The 16544-nt window shown below is 40.6% G+C and overlaps 1 protein-coding gene across 5 annotated transcripts in view; it reads right to left on the minus strand.

Moving 5' to 3' along the window:
* LOC124719941 (serine/threonine-protein kinase OSR1) overlaps window positions 1-16544 on the minus strand; it is a 538784-nt gene that overhangs the window by 27190 nt on the left and 495050 nt on the right. For all 5 annotated transcript variants that reach the window (XM_047245141.1, XM_047245139.1, XM_047245142.1 and 2 more), the window contains one exon: window positions 3210-3314. In XM_047245141.1, the coding sequence (XP_047101097.1) occupies window positions 3210-3314 (105 nt within the window). The remainder of the gene's footprint in view (window positions 1-3209; window positions 3315-16544) is intronic.

Here is a 16544-nt window from a genome sequence, read left to right on the forward strand (position 1 = left end):
CCAGTATTCGGAGACCACAATAACATACTGTAACTTCTCTAGCAGTTTTTAATTGCCATGTTTGTGTACAAATATCAATGAAGTTACTGAAATATGATGCTGGGGAAAAAATTTAGGACACCTGGATCGATACAGCCAACTCTGACCCAATGATGGTATGTGCTGCCTAGGGGAGAGTGATAATGGTGTCAACATCATATGCTGAAAGATAGCATTGTGGCACAGCTTACACAGCACCACCTGTGTCTACCCTTAAATAAGGGATGCTCACAGCCAGAAGCCTCAGTGGGATGCAAATGAGTGAAAAAAAGCAGGCAACCAGGACAGAGATGCACACGTGCTTCCTACAGCCAACCGAGCCAGTTTGAAAGGGATGAAATTGTGGTCTTCCAAGTGGTGGAACGCTCCTCTCAGATAATTGCCAAGTAAGTTGTATGTGCTGCATCACTTGGGCAACAAGGGCAGCTGTGACAGCTACCACAGCACTGATAAGGGACCTCGTTAGTCCAGACCCATCAACAGGAACTGTTGCAAACCGGTTATTAGCAGTGAGACCACGGACACGCACACCTTTAGCCCGTCTTCCATCCACCCACACCTTCGACGTGCACAGATCGACTGGTGCTGTCAGAGGATCACTTGGAAGAGGGAATGGCACGTCGTGGTCTTCAACAACGAAAGCAGATTCTGCCCGCACGCAAGTGACAGTCGTTTGTGCGTATGACCTAGACCCAGTGAACACTTTCTTTCTGGTAGAGTGCATTTGTCCAAGACACAGTGGCCCCATCCCAGGCCGTACAGTCTGTGCTGTGATAAGCAACTGCCCCCCCCCCCCCCCCCCCCGGAGCAACTACAACCGGAGCAACTACAACCGCGGAGCAACTACAACCGGAGTAACTTCTCTCGCCAGCACAATCTCCAGACTTGTCTTCAATTGAGCACATGTAGGATACGACGGCACAAGAAGTCTCGTGCAACTCGTCAACCGACAACTCACAGAACTACATGAACAGGTCGAGCTGGTGTAGCATAATGTACCTCAGAACACTATTCGTCATCTGTATGATCGACTGGTTGCCAGAGTCGGCACCTGCATTGCTGCCTGTGGAGGCTACGCCACATACTAATATGGTGTTTCAGTGTACGTCAGTATCTGGTATCTCAGAGCCATATGTGCTACAGATTTGTAGAGGTGGTCATTTCATGTACCCATATGCACTGTTGGAACAATGAATTTTGAACAATTTGGATACGTAAAAAGGGTGTACTAACTTTTTTCCCTTCAGTGTATTTAGAAGTGTATGTACTATGGTGTCTGCTGTACCTTCAAAGTTCAAGGAAGTGTTGATTCTTCCTCACTATTCACATAACTAGTGGCATTGTCTGAGCCACTGGAGTTGTGGAACTGGCAGTCTCGTGTGTGTGTGTGTGTGTGTGTGTGTGTGTGTTCTACACGTCTATTGTTGACGAATGCATTGATGGCCGAAAGCTTTGTTTATTTGTGACAGTCACTTTGTTGTGCCTATCTGCGACTCAGCAACTCCCCTATATGGTGAGATGATGATTGGTTTTTGGGGCACTCAACTGCGAGGTTATCACAGCACCTGTACAATTTCCCAACCTTTGCTCAGCCCAATTTCGTCACTGTGCTGGATGATGATGATGAAATGACGAGGACAACAGAAACACCCAGTCATCTCGAGGCAGGTGAAAATCCCTCACCCCCCCGCCCAGGGAATCGAACCCGGTCCCCAATATGGTGAGTAGCAACTTTCATTTTCATAATATTTTCCTTACATAGTTGATATTCCAAGTTGGAATGTGCTTACATTAACTTAGTTTTAAGTGCCCTATATTAACATTTCAATGTGTGGTACACTATAGAAATTCGAAGGGAAGTGGAGTTTTGGAGCAGGGTCAAGTTATTGTTCCAGCTGAAAACGAAGCTCTAGTAGTTCTTTCAGAACTCACTGATGACCAAATATATCTGTAACAAATTTCTGTGCCTTTATTTTGCAAAATAGGTTGACACTCTTCTCTGTGATTCACTCAGAAAAAGCTTCCTGAATGCTAAAAAAAGCATGAAGCTGTGACCCCGAGACCAAAATTGGAACTTTGTGAGTGCTTTGGTTGATAGACCACATTTCGGAAGATGCAAAAACAGCTAGTATCGAGTTGGTGTGGGTGTTATCCAAAAATTACCTCGAGCAGTTAATCAGAGAACCAATTTGCGAAGAGGGGGGAGCGGGCGGAAGGGGGGAGCGGGCGGAAGGGGGGAGGGATAGTAAAAAATGAAATAATAATATAATATAACATAATATAATATAATATAATATAATGGTCTAGAAGGATGGAACTAGTTGTGAACAAAGAAAATTAATGCAGTAAAAGCGGAAAATTACACCATATTTTAGTAAGATCCTCGAGTAGATCACATGTCACTCCAGACATCAGAAAGTATAAGAGGTAAATTAGATACAGAAATGTGAAACAATTGCTAACATAGCTGTCTCAGTGTGCTAGGAGCAAAAATCCCTGTCTTTCTTCATGTCAGTAGTTAGTGTGCTACTCGTAAATTCCCCACTCTTAAAATTTAAAATGTACATTACACTGTCACTGTTGGCACCTATGATGTTAGTTAGATCCAAGACAAGCTGAGAGTTAACCTTAGGTCAGTATACTGAACACACACAGTTTAAATATGCTGTACTGAATCCAAGGGTAACAAATTACTTACTTTTAGTAAATATTACGGAAAGGATAGATCGCTACCCACTGTATAATGGAGATGCCGAATCGCAGACAGGCACGGCAAAAATACTGCTAAACATGTAAGTTTACGGACAAAAGGATTTATTCTGCACTGTCTATTTCAGAAGGTCTTTCAGCCAAATGTTTGTTTAGCAATCTTTTTGTTGTGCCTGCCCCTAACTCAACTGCTCCACTATACGGTGACTAGCAATCTACCCTTTCTACAATCCATCCAGGATTTTCTATTGTTTGTTTTTTGCTGAAGTCTATTTGTGTAAACAGCACAGGTAGGAAAATAAAGGAAGAAGTAGGAAAATAAAAAGAAACTACGAACTCTGTAGGTGCATAGTGACAACCATACAACGAGATTAAACAGAACTGGTTTGAGTTAATGTGCTGTTGGAAAGAACATGCCTCGAGGTGAAGCAGGAGGGAGAGTAACAAAAAACAGAACTCACGTCTTCGTCTGACGAGTCGCCCTCCTCGTCCTCTGAAGACCACACCCACTCGCCAGTCACTGTGCGGTGAAGCCGCCCCGATGCTCCGGGCTGCCTTTTGGATGCCTGAAATTATGTCCGTAGCATGCAATTATATATCCGCATCACTAAAATACTAATTTTGTAAGGTGTAAGCACAATTTCTCATCACTTACACACAATACAAGAAATTAGTGAAGTTACCAGAAACATTACACTTATCGCAAACTGTTATATAGTGTCATTGGAACCTATCATTTAAAATATCCACCACCACCACCATCAAAGAAGTTCCCTTGCAAGTAAATACATCATTTCCAGCAGTTTTTCCATGAACTGAAAGTTCCCTGAAATGCATTTTTCACGATACAGTTTAGTGCCACTTGTGATTATGTTAGTCTCCTCAATTGTGTCAAATCTTTAAACTTTTAACTTTACTTTCATTCTGGAGAATTAAACGAAAGTCACTTGTGCAGGAGAGGTGACTGACACAGATTATAACTTCAGACTGTCACAATGGAGGAACCTGTTGCCTTTGTTCCACTTTTCCAGGTGTCTTCTGCTCTCCTTCAACTGCATAAGGACATTGCGGGAGAACACTACAGTGACAGACTGAGAAGTGTATTAACTCGAGGTTCTGTGTCAAACAGATGAGCACTTTTCACATCACTCTTCATTTGCCGAGCTTTCTCGAGACGGAGTGACAAACGTCTCTTCCATCTTCACGATTGCTGCTCAGTTTTGGGATTGCACTCAAACCCAGCTTCCATCACGATTAATATCTGTCGAAAGAAAGTCTGGTTCAGTTTCAAGCCTTTCCTGAAGTTCTCTGGAAACTTGCACACAATGCCGTTTCTGCTCATCGCTGACAATCCGTCGCGCAAACTTTGTGGCAATCCGTCACATTGCAGTTCGTCGGACAAAACAAAAGTTAATGCACACACCTCGCTCCCAGACCCCCACAATTGTCAATTTCGCAAGACGTGCAACACACGGCAATGGAAACTCCATAAAAACTAAACACCACCACTTAGCACAAACCTGATCGAGACACCGACTCACAAAGCACGTTCGGGATAGAGCCTGATGGCGTTTCGTCGTACCAGCTGGACTTGACAAGCTATATGTACATTCTGTGAGCTTTTGGGTAGCACCTAATATTTCCACGATTCACAGTAACTTCTCACACTTCCAGACCACTCCGATCATCATCTAGTAACTGTTTGTTAACGTACCAATCTGCAATGATATTTTGTTTTCAGCTATTTTCCTCATAATTACATCTGTTAAGACCACAGAATCTGAACAGCTCATGAGGAAACAAAACCTGGAAACTGCACAACAGACAGGATGGTGATTTAACCTGTTCAATTTATTACCTACTCCAGAGTCTACCACGAAGTATGGGGCGGTAAATATTCACACCGGTGAATTAGGAACAAAGCAATTATACACGGTAATTCGAATTGTTTGCCAGTGGTATACTGGATACACCTCGTAGGAATCATCACATGCTTTTTCTCTGGTGTTTTGGTAGATACTTGCAACTTCTTTTTTGCACTGCATAGCTAGAGTCAACCCAACAGTTACTGCTCACCGTCTTTCACGCGATGCCCAGTGACAACAAAAAGTATTGGTTTGTTACCCTTAACAAACAAAATTATTTAAATCAGAATTTTACATCCCCATTCAACAGAGCGCTCCAAATTTAGTCTAGTCAAATATTCATTTTGTCAATATGTATAACCAGTAAAACACGAAAGTAAGTGACTCAGTAGTGCCGGGTGCTTAGTGCTAGTAGTCAGTGCAGGACAGGGCAGTACTGTCGCTGCAGGAGTACTAGTTATTCTTTACATTTTACTGTTCCTCGCTAAAAGGAATATCAGACTAGACTAACCCGGAACCACACTATCAAATAAGCACAAAAAATTCCACTTCATTTTGTTTGTAATGGGAAAAAAACTTATGCTTTGTTGACAGTGGGTGTCTCATAAGAGAGACGAGGAGCTCTATCCGACTCCAGTTACACAATTTGGAAAGGAAACTGCATATATCTGCTGAAACACAAGAGAAAATATGCCACCCTGTATATATTTACCAGAGCTACTTTAAGGGTTAAACTACAGACAACATAAAACTTCAATTTTGAACAATTGCACTTTAAGTAGCAATGGGCACAGCAATCAGTTGCAAATAATGTTCATTGCATGTTCATTGCACATATGCAATAAATGTTGTTTGTGACTGACTGACTCATATTTGCAGTAAATATTATTTGTGACTAATTGCTGTACCCTTTACTACTATAAATAAATGTAGTCACTGAGCACAACTACTTCCCAATGGAGTTAAACCTGATAGAATTGCACTTTAGTTTTCATCAAAATTATACTGTCGTGATATGGAGGAAAGTTCTGGTAGAATGTAACAATTTAGGAACAAAGGACACCACTCGCCAAATAGTAGTAACACTGAGTTGTTTGCAGGCATATGAAAAAGAATGAAAACTTGCAACCTTTTGGACAAATCCTGCGAAACATCATGTTTTTTTCATGTGGACAAAAGCAGGAGAGATTCTGTAAAGTTTGGAAGGTAGGAGACGAGGTACTGGCAGAAGTAAAGCTGTGAGGACGGGGCGTGAGTCGTGCTCGGGTAGCTCAGACGGTAGAGCACTTGCCCGCAAAAGGGAAAGGTCCCGAGTTCGAGTCTCGGTCCGGCACACAGTTTTAATCTGTCAGGAAGCTGTCTGTCGTTCATTCCAAACCACTGCAGCCACCTAATGCCTAACCACGAAGTAGCCTACTGAGCACCAAAGTGGTAACTGGAGCCCTCCTCTTCGCAGAACGTAGAGAGCGCCAGAAGAATAGAGGGGAGGTGGACACATCTGCCCGACGTGTTTTGAAATCTTGTTTGAAAATACATTATTCTATACAAAAAATAGTAAGTACATAATATGTCAACCTCAAATACGTGTACTCATGAGCCAAAACATTATGACCACCTACTTAAAAAGCACATCTGTCCACTTCTGAAACGCAATCCAGCAGTGATTCTGCACATTACAGATTCGACAAGTAGTTAATAGGTTTCCAGAGGTTTGTGGCTTCAGATGCTCTCGTACCAGTTACACACTTTCCGTAATTTACGAGCAGTCAGTTTGTGGGCACAGAGCTGGTGCCCGACAGCGTCCCTCTCGGATTTCGTCTGATTCGGGTACACCGAATTTCATGGCCGAGACAGCAACCCGAGTTAATTATTACGCTTCTCAAACCTCTCTAGCATAATTCTGGCCACGTGAAAGGGACTGTTATCCTGCTGGAACATGCCACCCCCGTCGGGAAAGACATCGAGAACGAGGGGTTACGGGTGGCCCTCAATTATGTTCAAACAGTCCACAGCTGTCACGGTGTCTTCGATTACTAACTCAGGTTGCAGGGAAGAGCGGGTGAGTGTCCCTCATAACATAATACTGCTCCCACCATCCTGCATACGTGACACACTGCACGTTTCTAGCAGCCGTTCACCCAGATGACGGCGGATCCCGACACGAGCGTCGACCCAGTGTAACAATAAATGGGACCAGGTGACACGATTCCGACGATCTGCGATCCAACCTCGACGACCCCCGTGCCTGACGTAATTGTAACTGGTGACGATCCCGGTTCAACACGGGAACACGTAAGGGTCCTCTGCTGCGAAACACGTTCGACACTGTGCGCCGTACGGTGTGCTCTGAAACACTTGTGCTGCACCGGCACTGTACTGTGTCATGAGATCTGCCACAGACCACTGCTTACCCTGCATTATACAGAAGGAAAGTCTCCGATCGCTATGTTCTGTGATGAGGTACGGGAATCAAACTTCTTGTCACTCACCTGTGGTTTCAGCGTTCTTTAACCATTTTCCATAGATGCTCAGAACTATAGTACACAAACAGCCGACCAGCTTCACAATTTCTGAGATGTTCGCAGCCAGGTACTGGGCCACAACAACCTTTCTTTTGTCAAAGTCACTCAAATCGGTGGATTTCCACTTTTGCTTCACTTATTGTCGCTAGAAGGATTTCCTGTTAATCTCTGCTCTGCTCGTATACTACTCTTACCATGTCACGTGCCCGGTTTCTCAGTGTATACGTTCAATATTAATTTAACAACCTTATCATTCTGAAATTTTGCAGCTATATATGTTGTTGTGGTCGTCATCTTCAGTCCTGAGACTGGTTTGATGCAGATCTCCATGCTACTCTATCCTGTGCAAGCTTCTTCACCTCCCAGTACCTACTGCAACCTACATCCTTCTGAATCTGCTTAGTGTATTCATCTCTTGGTCTCCCTCTACGATTTTTACCCTCCACACTGCCCTCCAATACTAAATTGGTGATCCCTTGATGCCTCAGAACATGTCTTACCAACCGATCCCTTCTTATAGTCACATTGTGCCACAAACTTCTCTTCTCCCCAATCCTATTCAATACTTCCTCATTAGTTACGTGATCTACCCATCTAATCTTCAGCATTCTTCTGTAGCGCCTCATTTCGAAAGCCTCTACTCTCTTCCTGTCTAAAGTATTTACCATCCATGCTTCACTTCCATACATGGCCACACTCCATACAAATACCTTCAGAAACAACTTCCTGATACTTACATCTATACTCTATGTTGACATATTTTTCTTCTTCAGAATCGCTTTCCTCGCCATTGGCCAGTCTAAATTTTATATCCTCTCTACTTCGACCATCATCAGTTATTTTGCTCCCCAAATAGCAAAACTCCTTTACTACTTTAAGTGTCTCATTTCCTAATCTAATTCCCGCAGCATCACCCAACTTAATTCGACTACATTCCATTATCCTCATTTTGCTGCAATCGGCGAGCCTCAAAGTTTTTATTTCTTCTCCATGGATTTTAATTCCTACTGCGAACTTTACTTTTGTTTTCTTTACTGGTTGCTCAATGTACAGATTGAATAACATTGGGGACAGGCTACAAGCCTGTCTCACTCCCTTCCCAACCACTGCTTCCCTTTCATGCCCCTCGACTCTTATAACAGCCACCTGATTTCTGTACAAATTGTAAATAGCCTTTCACTCCTTGTATTTTACCCCTGCCACCTTCAGAATTTGAAAGAGAGTATTTGAGTCAACATTGTCAAAAGCTTTCTCTAAGTCTACAAATGCTAGAAACGTAGGTTTGCCTTTCCTTAATCTATCTTCTAAGATAAGTCATGCTTCACGTGTTCCAACAATCCAAACTGATCTTCCTCGAGGTCCGCTTCTACCAGTTTTTCCATTCGTCTGTAAAGAATTCGCATTAGTATTTTGCAGCTGTGGCTTATTAAACTGATAGTTCAGTAATTTTCACATCTGTAAACACCCGTTTCCTTTGGGGTTGGAATTATTACATTCTTCTTGAAGGGGTACTTCACCTGTCTCATACATCTTTCTCACCAGATGGTAGAGTTTTGTCAGGACTGGCCCTCCAAAGGTTGTCAGTAGTTGTAATGGAATGTTGTCTACTCCCGGGGCCTTGTTTCAACTCAGGTCTTTCAGTACTCTGTCAAACTCTTCACGCAGTATTGCAGCTCCCATTTCATCTTCATCTACACCCTCTTCCATTTCCATAATATTGTCCTCAAGAACATCGCCCTTGTATAGACCCTCTACATACTGCTCCCACCGTTCTGCTTTCCCTTCTTTGCTTAGGACCGGGGTTCCATCTGAGCTCTTGATATTGATACAAGTCGCTCTCTTTTCTCCAAAGGTCTCTTTAATTTTCCTATAGGCAGTATCTATCTTACCCCTAGTGATATACGCCTCTACATCCTTACATTTGTCCTCTAGCCATCCCTGCTTAGCCATTTTGCACTTCCTGTCTATCTCATTTTTGAGACATTTGTATTCCTTTTTGCCTGCTTCATTTACTGCATTTTTATATTATCTCCTTTCATCAATTAAATTCAATATCTCTTCTGTTACGCAAGGATTTCTATTAGCCCTCGTCTTTTTACCTACTTGATCCTTTGCTGCCTTCATTAATTCATCTCTCAAAGCTACCCATTCTTTTTCTTCTGTATTTCTTTCCTCTATTCTTTTCAATCATTCCCTAATGCTCTCCCTGAAACACTCTACAACCTCTGTTTCTGTCAGTTTATCCAAGTCACATCTCCTTAAATTCCCACCTTTTTGCGCTATATATGCCTCAAAATCAAAATTAATAAACCTAAGCAACTGAAGAATTATTGTGAAATGAAGTTAATTTTTGTTGACAATTTGATCCTGCCACTCATGTGCATCCGTTGCAAATGTACTTCAATTTAAAAGTGCCAACCGAAAAAAAAAGAAAATATCACAAATCAGCAATGCCAATAATCAAACAGCACTATGCTACTTTTTTAATGACACTCTCATTGCTTTCATTCCTTTGTACTGCATTTCTGAATCGCAACATGAAAATTTTTGAAGTGAAGAGCTCATTGGCACCAGGTACAAGTTAGAAACCACACACTTTAGCGCAACGAACATGGCATTCTATCAGTGTCAAAAGAGTATTTCACATACCTCTTACTCGACTGTACAATACGTACAAGGGACATCTCTTTGCTTTAACAGGAATTTCTATTTAAACATTTGTACACTGTTCCATCTCTCTCAGTATGTACACAACAGCACTTGCAATCTTAGGAGGTGGGATGGGGTTTAACATGCCAGTCAATCAGTTACCTCAGCAAGTAGCTGACACGTTTAGTATGTGTGTTTCAATATTTTTATACATATACAGTAACAATAAACGAAACCATTAATGTTTGCAACATTTTGAATATTGTGAAATCCAAGTTAATGTATATGCACGACAGATAACAGATTCTGTAGTTTGAAAATGGTTGGACGGAAGTTAAACATAACCCTCATTCAGGAAGCCTTTGGTATCTACCGACAACACACTTGTCAGCAATGTCAACAAAATAGTGTGTGCCAATCGACGACTGACTCTCCTAGAGACTGCAGCAAAATGTAACATTTCTGTTGCATCATGTCATGAAAAATCTGACAGTATCTTGGAATGCATCATGCTGCCGTGAAGTTGGTCCAACGGCATGAGCTGAGACCAGAAAGACCTTTGTCTCTCACTGTCACAATTTGTGAAGAGCTTTTGGATTGTGCACATGAGAATGAGATGTTCCTAAGAGAATCTTAACTCGTGATGAGACATGGGTCTATGGTTATGATGTTTGAGATTAAGGTTCAATCTCCACAATGGGTCAGGAAAGGTTCTTCAAGACCAACAAAAGCTTGTCAGGTCAGGTCAAATGTCAACACCATGCTGACAGTTTTCACTGACTGAACGATTAGTTCATTATGAATTCATGCCACAAGGACAAGCTGTTAATGTTACTACTGGGACGTGTTGCAATGTCCGTGAGAAAATGTGACAAGGAAACAACTTGAAATGTGGCGAGACAGTTCATGGCTCTTGCATCACGGTAACACAACTGCACATTCATCCCTATTGGTGCATGATTATTGCACAAAAAATTAAATCACTGTGCTGTCTCATCTGCTGCACTCTCCTGACCTGGTCCCAGCAGACCTTTTATTTCCAAAGTTGAAACCCCCGTTGAAAGTATTAAGATCTGCAACAACAAATGGCATAAAAGAAAATTGGCATAAAAGAAAATTCACAGACAGCACTTCCCGCAATCTGGCAAGAGGCGTACAAAGACTGCTTCTAGAAGTGGAAGCAGTGGAAACAGTGTTGGTAGTAGTGTATCAATTGAAGAGAGTATTTTGAAGGAGACCACACACAATAAGTAAAAGGTAAGCACACAAAAATTTTGAGGAACAAAGTTCCAGAATTTTTTGAACAGACCTCGTATTGTTTGTAAACATCTCCAGTTTATCAGTCAATGCTTCAATATTCCTGGCAAGCAGTGGGGTGCAAAACTCCCACACATGCACACATGTTGCTGAATTCAAGAATGTGGTTCTGCAGCTCAAGCCGTGGTTCTGATGTTAGTTCAGATACCGCTGTTGCCAAACATACCTATTGTGATTCTGCACATTGATCCGCGCATTTTGTTGAGACCCCTTATGTATATTTTCAAAATGTGATAGAGGGCAAACTAAGAGTAAAACAACTGAATGCTTTCACCATTCTAATCAAAGTGGTGTGTACAGTTCTAAATATATCTGAAATACTGAATTTCTGTTCAAGCCGAGAGACTTCCTTTGTTAGTACTTTTCACATTAAACAGCTGCAGCGGAGCGAAGCGAGTGACAGCTGGTGAGCATGCTCGATTAAAAGCTGAACATTTAGAACATCGTAATTTCTTACTATGAGAATTGTGGCCCATATTTTTATGTGGGATGATTTCTGTGGCTGATGTGAGTTCTTTTCTTCTTAACATATGAGATCAAGTTGGTGAGGTTTCCTTGTTAAGAGTGAACCACAGGGTCAACATAGTAGATTCACCAGTTCGTTCCAATCATTCACACACAGAATGTGGTGAGATGTCCAAAGTGCCATTCCACTGAGCATTCCATGGGTCATCTAGCTTAGTACACGTTCCATTAAGCTATCACTCAAAAGAGAGATTACATCACTTTCTCATTGAGGCAGGTAAACTTTACACTCCCAGTGGGGCTGTGATGCAATAATTCTTTCTAAGAATGTTACAAGCACAACTAGCAACTACAATTCTGTGCCTTTCGGGGAAACAAGCACATTCCTTTTCTTCACAATTAAAGGATGGTTAAAGCCTACTTTTCTTGTTACTATATAGTTTATATATTACTTTGAGGCATCAACCATTCCTGTTTTATTCATAAATCATGCTTAATGTTTTTTTGGTGTTTCTATGTTTGTGCAACATGCCTGTGGAGCTAACATACTGTATTTGCTGGATTTCGTATTTACACTTGCTTATTTTTTATTTTTATTTTTTAAATGCAATTTCAATGAAAAACTGCATTAAATATCTCTCCAACACACATTATTTTTGGTGAAATTTCGTTTTCTAAAATGGTGAGAAGTGTGAAACCCGTATAGGGTAGCATTACTGTTAATCTGAAAGAAAACAAATGAAGTATCAGAAAAAAAGCAGCATTTTTCTGGAAACTTCCCTGTATTGTAAGAATGTAAAAATGTATCATTGCAAATATGTCTAGTCCTGTACATACTGAAATATAGTAATTTCATTTGCAAAATTTTGAGTGTCTTGGATAAATTCTAGCACACAGTTCCACTTAGCTTCGACCAGTGACATCATACCAAACTCTAAGATGCAACACACGAAAGATTCCATAATGGCAACAATGCTCAAACATTTCCAATGGGACCAAAATGTATTCACAAATTATAGATCATGGGGAATTCTTAATAATAAATATAGAAACTAACATTACAGTAAAATGGGGTTCTGGATGGGAAGAAAATAACATGCAGCGTAATGAACCTAACAATCACAGTAATAGTACAATATGGGAATCTAAACAGAGACAGGAACAAGATAAGCTAAAAAAAGTAATGAAGCATGGAACAAACAACTAGAATTGAGCTCTATAGCTCAAGCAGTCAAAATAAATTCTAAAATAAATCACAACACCTACCTAATGAAAATTCAGGAAAACAACCATGGAAACAACAACCAAAATTGAGCTACGTAGTTCAACCAGACCCCCCCCCCCCCCCCCCACTACAAGCACCTACGCTTGATAAATTCTGCAGAAACCTGTCTGTAAAACAAAAAGCGATCAACAGCAACTACACAACGTAACGGACAGATGACTCATAATAAAAAAAAAGGAGTAAGTAAACATTATGATGATGATGATGAAAGTCAGCCTCTATCTTTGAAATTACAGTCAACAGCTGATGGATCATCACAAATTATCACTTTGGCAATGCCACATGATTATCTCAAAAGAGGGGCCTTCCCCAGTTTCACGTTATTCCCACGTATGTGGCATTTGTAGTAATCACTGATAAATCCTAATTTCTGGACCAATTTATACAAGACTCAAGAAACCTCACACCTTGCCACAACATTTGAGCATTAAATATATATGTAGCACACAAATTAAAAGAAATGAATATATCACTAAAAGGAAAGAAAACACACATATGTGAAATAAACTAGGCTAGAATCATAATTTACACGAATTACTGAGGCAACCGTAGGTAACATTCATTGTCTGCCAAATCATTTAATATCATGAACTCTTGATGTCATACATGATGATGTTGCTCAGAGCCAAGAATTGGAGTCACACACTGATGATCTCTCCAAAATTAATTATTTCTGATAAGGTTTCTTTTTCTAAAATGGTGGAAAGTGCAAAGTTGGTAGAATCAAACGTTATCACTAATCTGAAAGCAAACTTGTCAGGTCCAGTTCCTGACAGGGTGGAGACAATCTAATCATTTACAAAAAGTTATAAAATTAATAAAATCATTTAACAACCAAGATTGTAATTAAGAAATTAAGTTATGACTAGTTTCAGCTGATTATACAGTCATCTTCAGATTGATTATAAAAAAACAAAAACAAAAACAAAAAAACACGTACAGTGCCTGCTCATAAAATGAGGCCAGGAAACCATCAGCTTCTCAGTGGACACTCAGGTGAAAACCAGATCTCAGTAAAATAATGGCAAATACCATTGAGATTAAACATTAGGTATATAAGACCCATCATACAAGTCCACAATGATATATTTTGCACACTAAATAGTAACACCAGTAACTTGTCCACCAAAACATTATATACAGATACAGCATCAGATTCTGCTCACAATTCAGAATGGGGCAACACGCTACTGGACCGCTAGCATTCCTGTATATAAAGTTTGGGTTTCAACTAACTGGTGAAACTGTTTAGCGTGCAAAATACAATACTTCAATGCGGATTTTTAAGATCGCTGTATCATCAGCTGAAACCAGTCATCAATGTTTCACTTGTGATTTCAGCTCTTAAAAGGTTTGAATAAGAAAAGCTTTTCAACTTTTTGTGAAAGAAAACGAATCAAGTATCGTAAAAAAAGCACTGCAGCCATAGTGGAGACCATTATACACAATTGGTAAAGCTGCTGATTTATTCTGGATATTTCCCTGTAACGCAAGAATTTTAAAATGTATTGTTCCTCATACGAGGTGAGAATTATTGACCTATAAGGGAAAAAACGTACGTAAATTAGTTACAAACTACGGCGTGCACACACTTTATTTAACGTGTAAACATCACTATAGATATTTGAGTTTAGGTTACGACACGCTCGATATGCGTGCTATCATTGGCGATGATGTGGTGCAGATGAATAGTGAAATCTTGCACAATCCACTGTAGTGTCTGAACATAGATGCTGCCCATGACCTACTGAATGGCTGTTTTCAGCTTAACAATTGTTTTGGGGTTATTACTGTACACCTCGTCTTTAATATAGCCCCCACAAAAAGGAGTCACATGCGTTCAGATCTGCAGAATATGGTGGCCAATCGAGGCCCATTCCAGTCTCCTCTGGCTACCCCAGAGGCAGAATGCGGTCCCCCAAAGTATTACTCCACGACATCAAACACACTCCTGAAAGGTCGAGCTCCATCTTGCATAAACCACCTCTTGTCAAAATCAAGGTCACTTTGGGTAACGGGGATGAAATGATCTTCCAAAATCTTCACGTTCCATTCGGTAGTCACCGTGCCATCAAAGAATACTGCACAGATTGTTCTGTGGCTGGATATTGCACACCACACTGTCACCTGATAAGGGTGAAGATATTTCTTGATCACAAAATGTGGATTCTCAGTTCCCCAAATGGGCACATTTTGCTTACTGACAAACCCATCCAAATGAAAGTGGGCTTCGCCACAAGACCAAACCATATTCACATCGAAGTTCTGTTTGTCTGTTCTGTGAACAACAGTGTTGGCGAAACAAAACCGCTGTTCCGTGCCCCGGGCTTTCACAGCTGATGGGTTTAAATTTTGTCACACTGTCTCCCTGCTGTGCAGCTCATCTGACATTTTCTGGGGACGGTTTGAAATGCAGCGTGTGTCTTCTCAATGTTTTCAGGTGGTTTCACCCTGTTTGGGATGACCAACATTGGCAACACTGTCATCACAAACACTACCTGTTCTCACAAAATTACAAAACAAATTCTTGATTACTAGCACACTTGGATCAGTTGTCTGCAGCTCGAACTTGGTCGCAAACTTACTTTGAACCACATTGGGCTGTTATTGCTCGTATAATTGGCCTTTACAAGTGCTATACGCTCAGGCACGCTGTACCAAGACATTTTCCCGTGCAAATGGACAAAGGCTCGTGCGTGTCTGCATACTAATTCCCGTTATGCCCTGTGGCCAACCGTGCAGTTTGAACGTCCTAACAAACCGTTCAGAAGTTATGACAATTTTATTTAATGTAGTTCAATAATCGTAACCCTGTATGTCTAGCCCTACACATGCCGAAATACAGTGAAGTAATTTCAGTTGCAAAATTTCAAGTATTTTGTTACACAATTTATTTTTCCTATTTCCAAGAAACTATCTGAGTGCCCTGGGTTTTCTTTTTAATTTGATTTAGAGTTCAATTTATTGTTACACTATGCACCTAATATTTTTGATGCATCATTACCAATAAATGAAAGGAAATAATACAATACCACATTTAGAGAAAATTCAGTGAACAGTTTTTAGGGTGCAACAACCTCTAGAATTTCAGAATTACTCACATCATTTGAATCTGAATATCTATCAAGTATTAGCAGCCAGATGCAGATAAGAAACCATAAAATGGGGAGTTGTGGAAGTTCCTTCAGCATTTCAAAAACCTTTCTAGCCCAACCACCCACATCATGTTTAACACCAGTTAATGAGCACTCAATTTTTCACACACAAAAAGCAAATGAGCATCACTGAACAAGCACTCTCCCTATTACAAATGGTATTTGAATGTGAGCAAGCACTATTCAATCATTTCCACACTCAAATCTTAGTACACTAATATTTTCTCGTAATTATGGAAATATTCTCAATCAGTAAAATCTTGGTAAGAGTTCAAATGTTTGAACAGATTAATATTAACAGATTAATATTCTATTTGTGCAGTGTATCTGATAGATTTGCTGGAAAACTATAGTTCAACATACTCACATAAAATGCCCACAAAACGTTACTCTGAGCAACACTTACATTCAACTTTTTTCAACAACTCCAAAGAATACTACAGTCATATCTGTACTTACTCTGGTATTCCATGGAAATCAGAATATGACAGTGTACATTTTTCTCTCATGTTCCTTGGAGGGGGTGGTATTACAGGGC

Source organism: Schistocerca piceifrons, chromosome 11, assembly GCF_021461385.2.
Source record: "Schistocerca piceifrons isolate TAMUIC-IGC-003096 chromosome 11, iqSchPice1.1, whole genome shotgun sequence".
In the NCBI taxonomy this organism is placed as follows: domain Eukaryota; kingdom Metazoa; phylum Arthropoda; class Insecta; order Orthoptera; family Acrididae; genus Schistocerca; species Schistocerca piceifrons.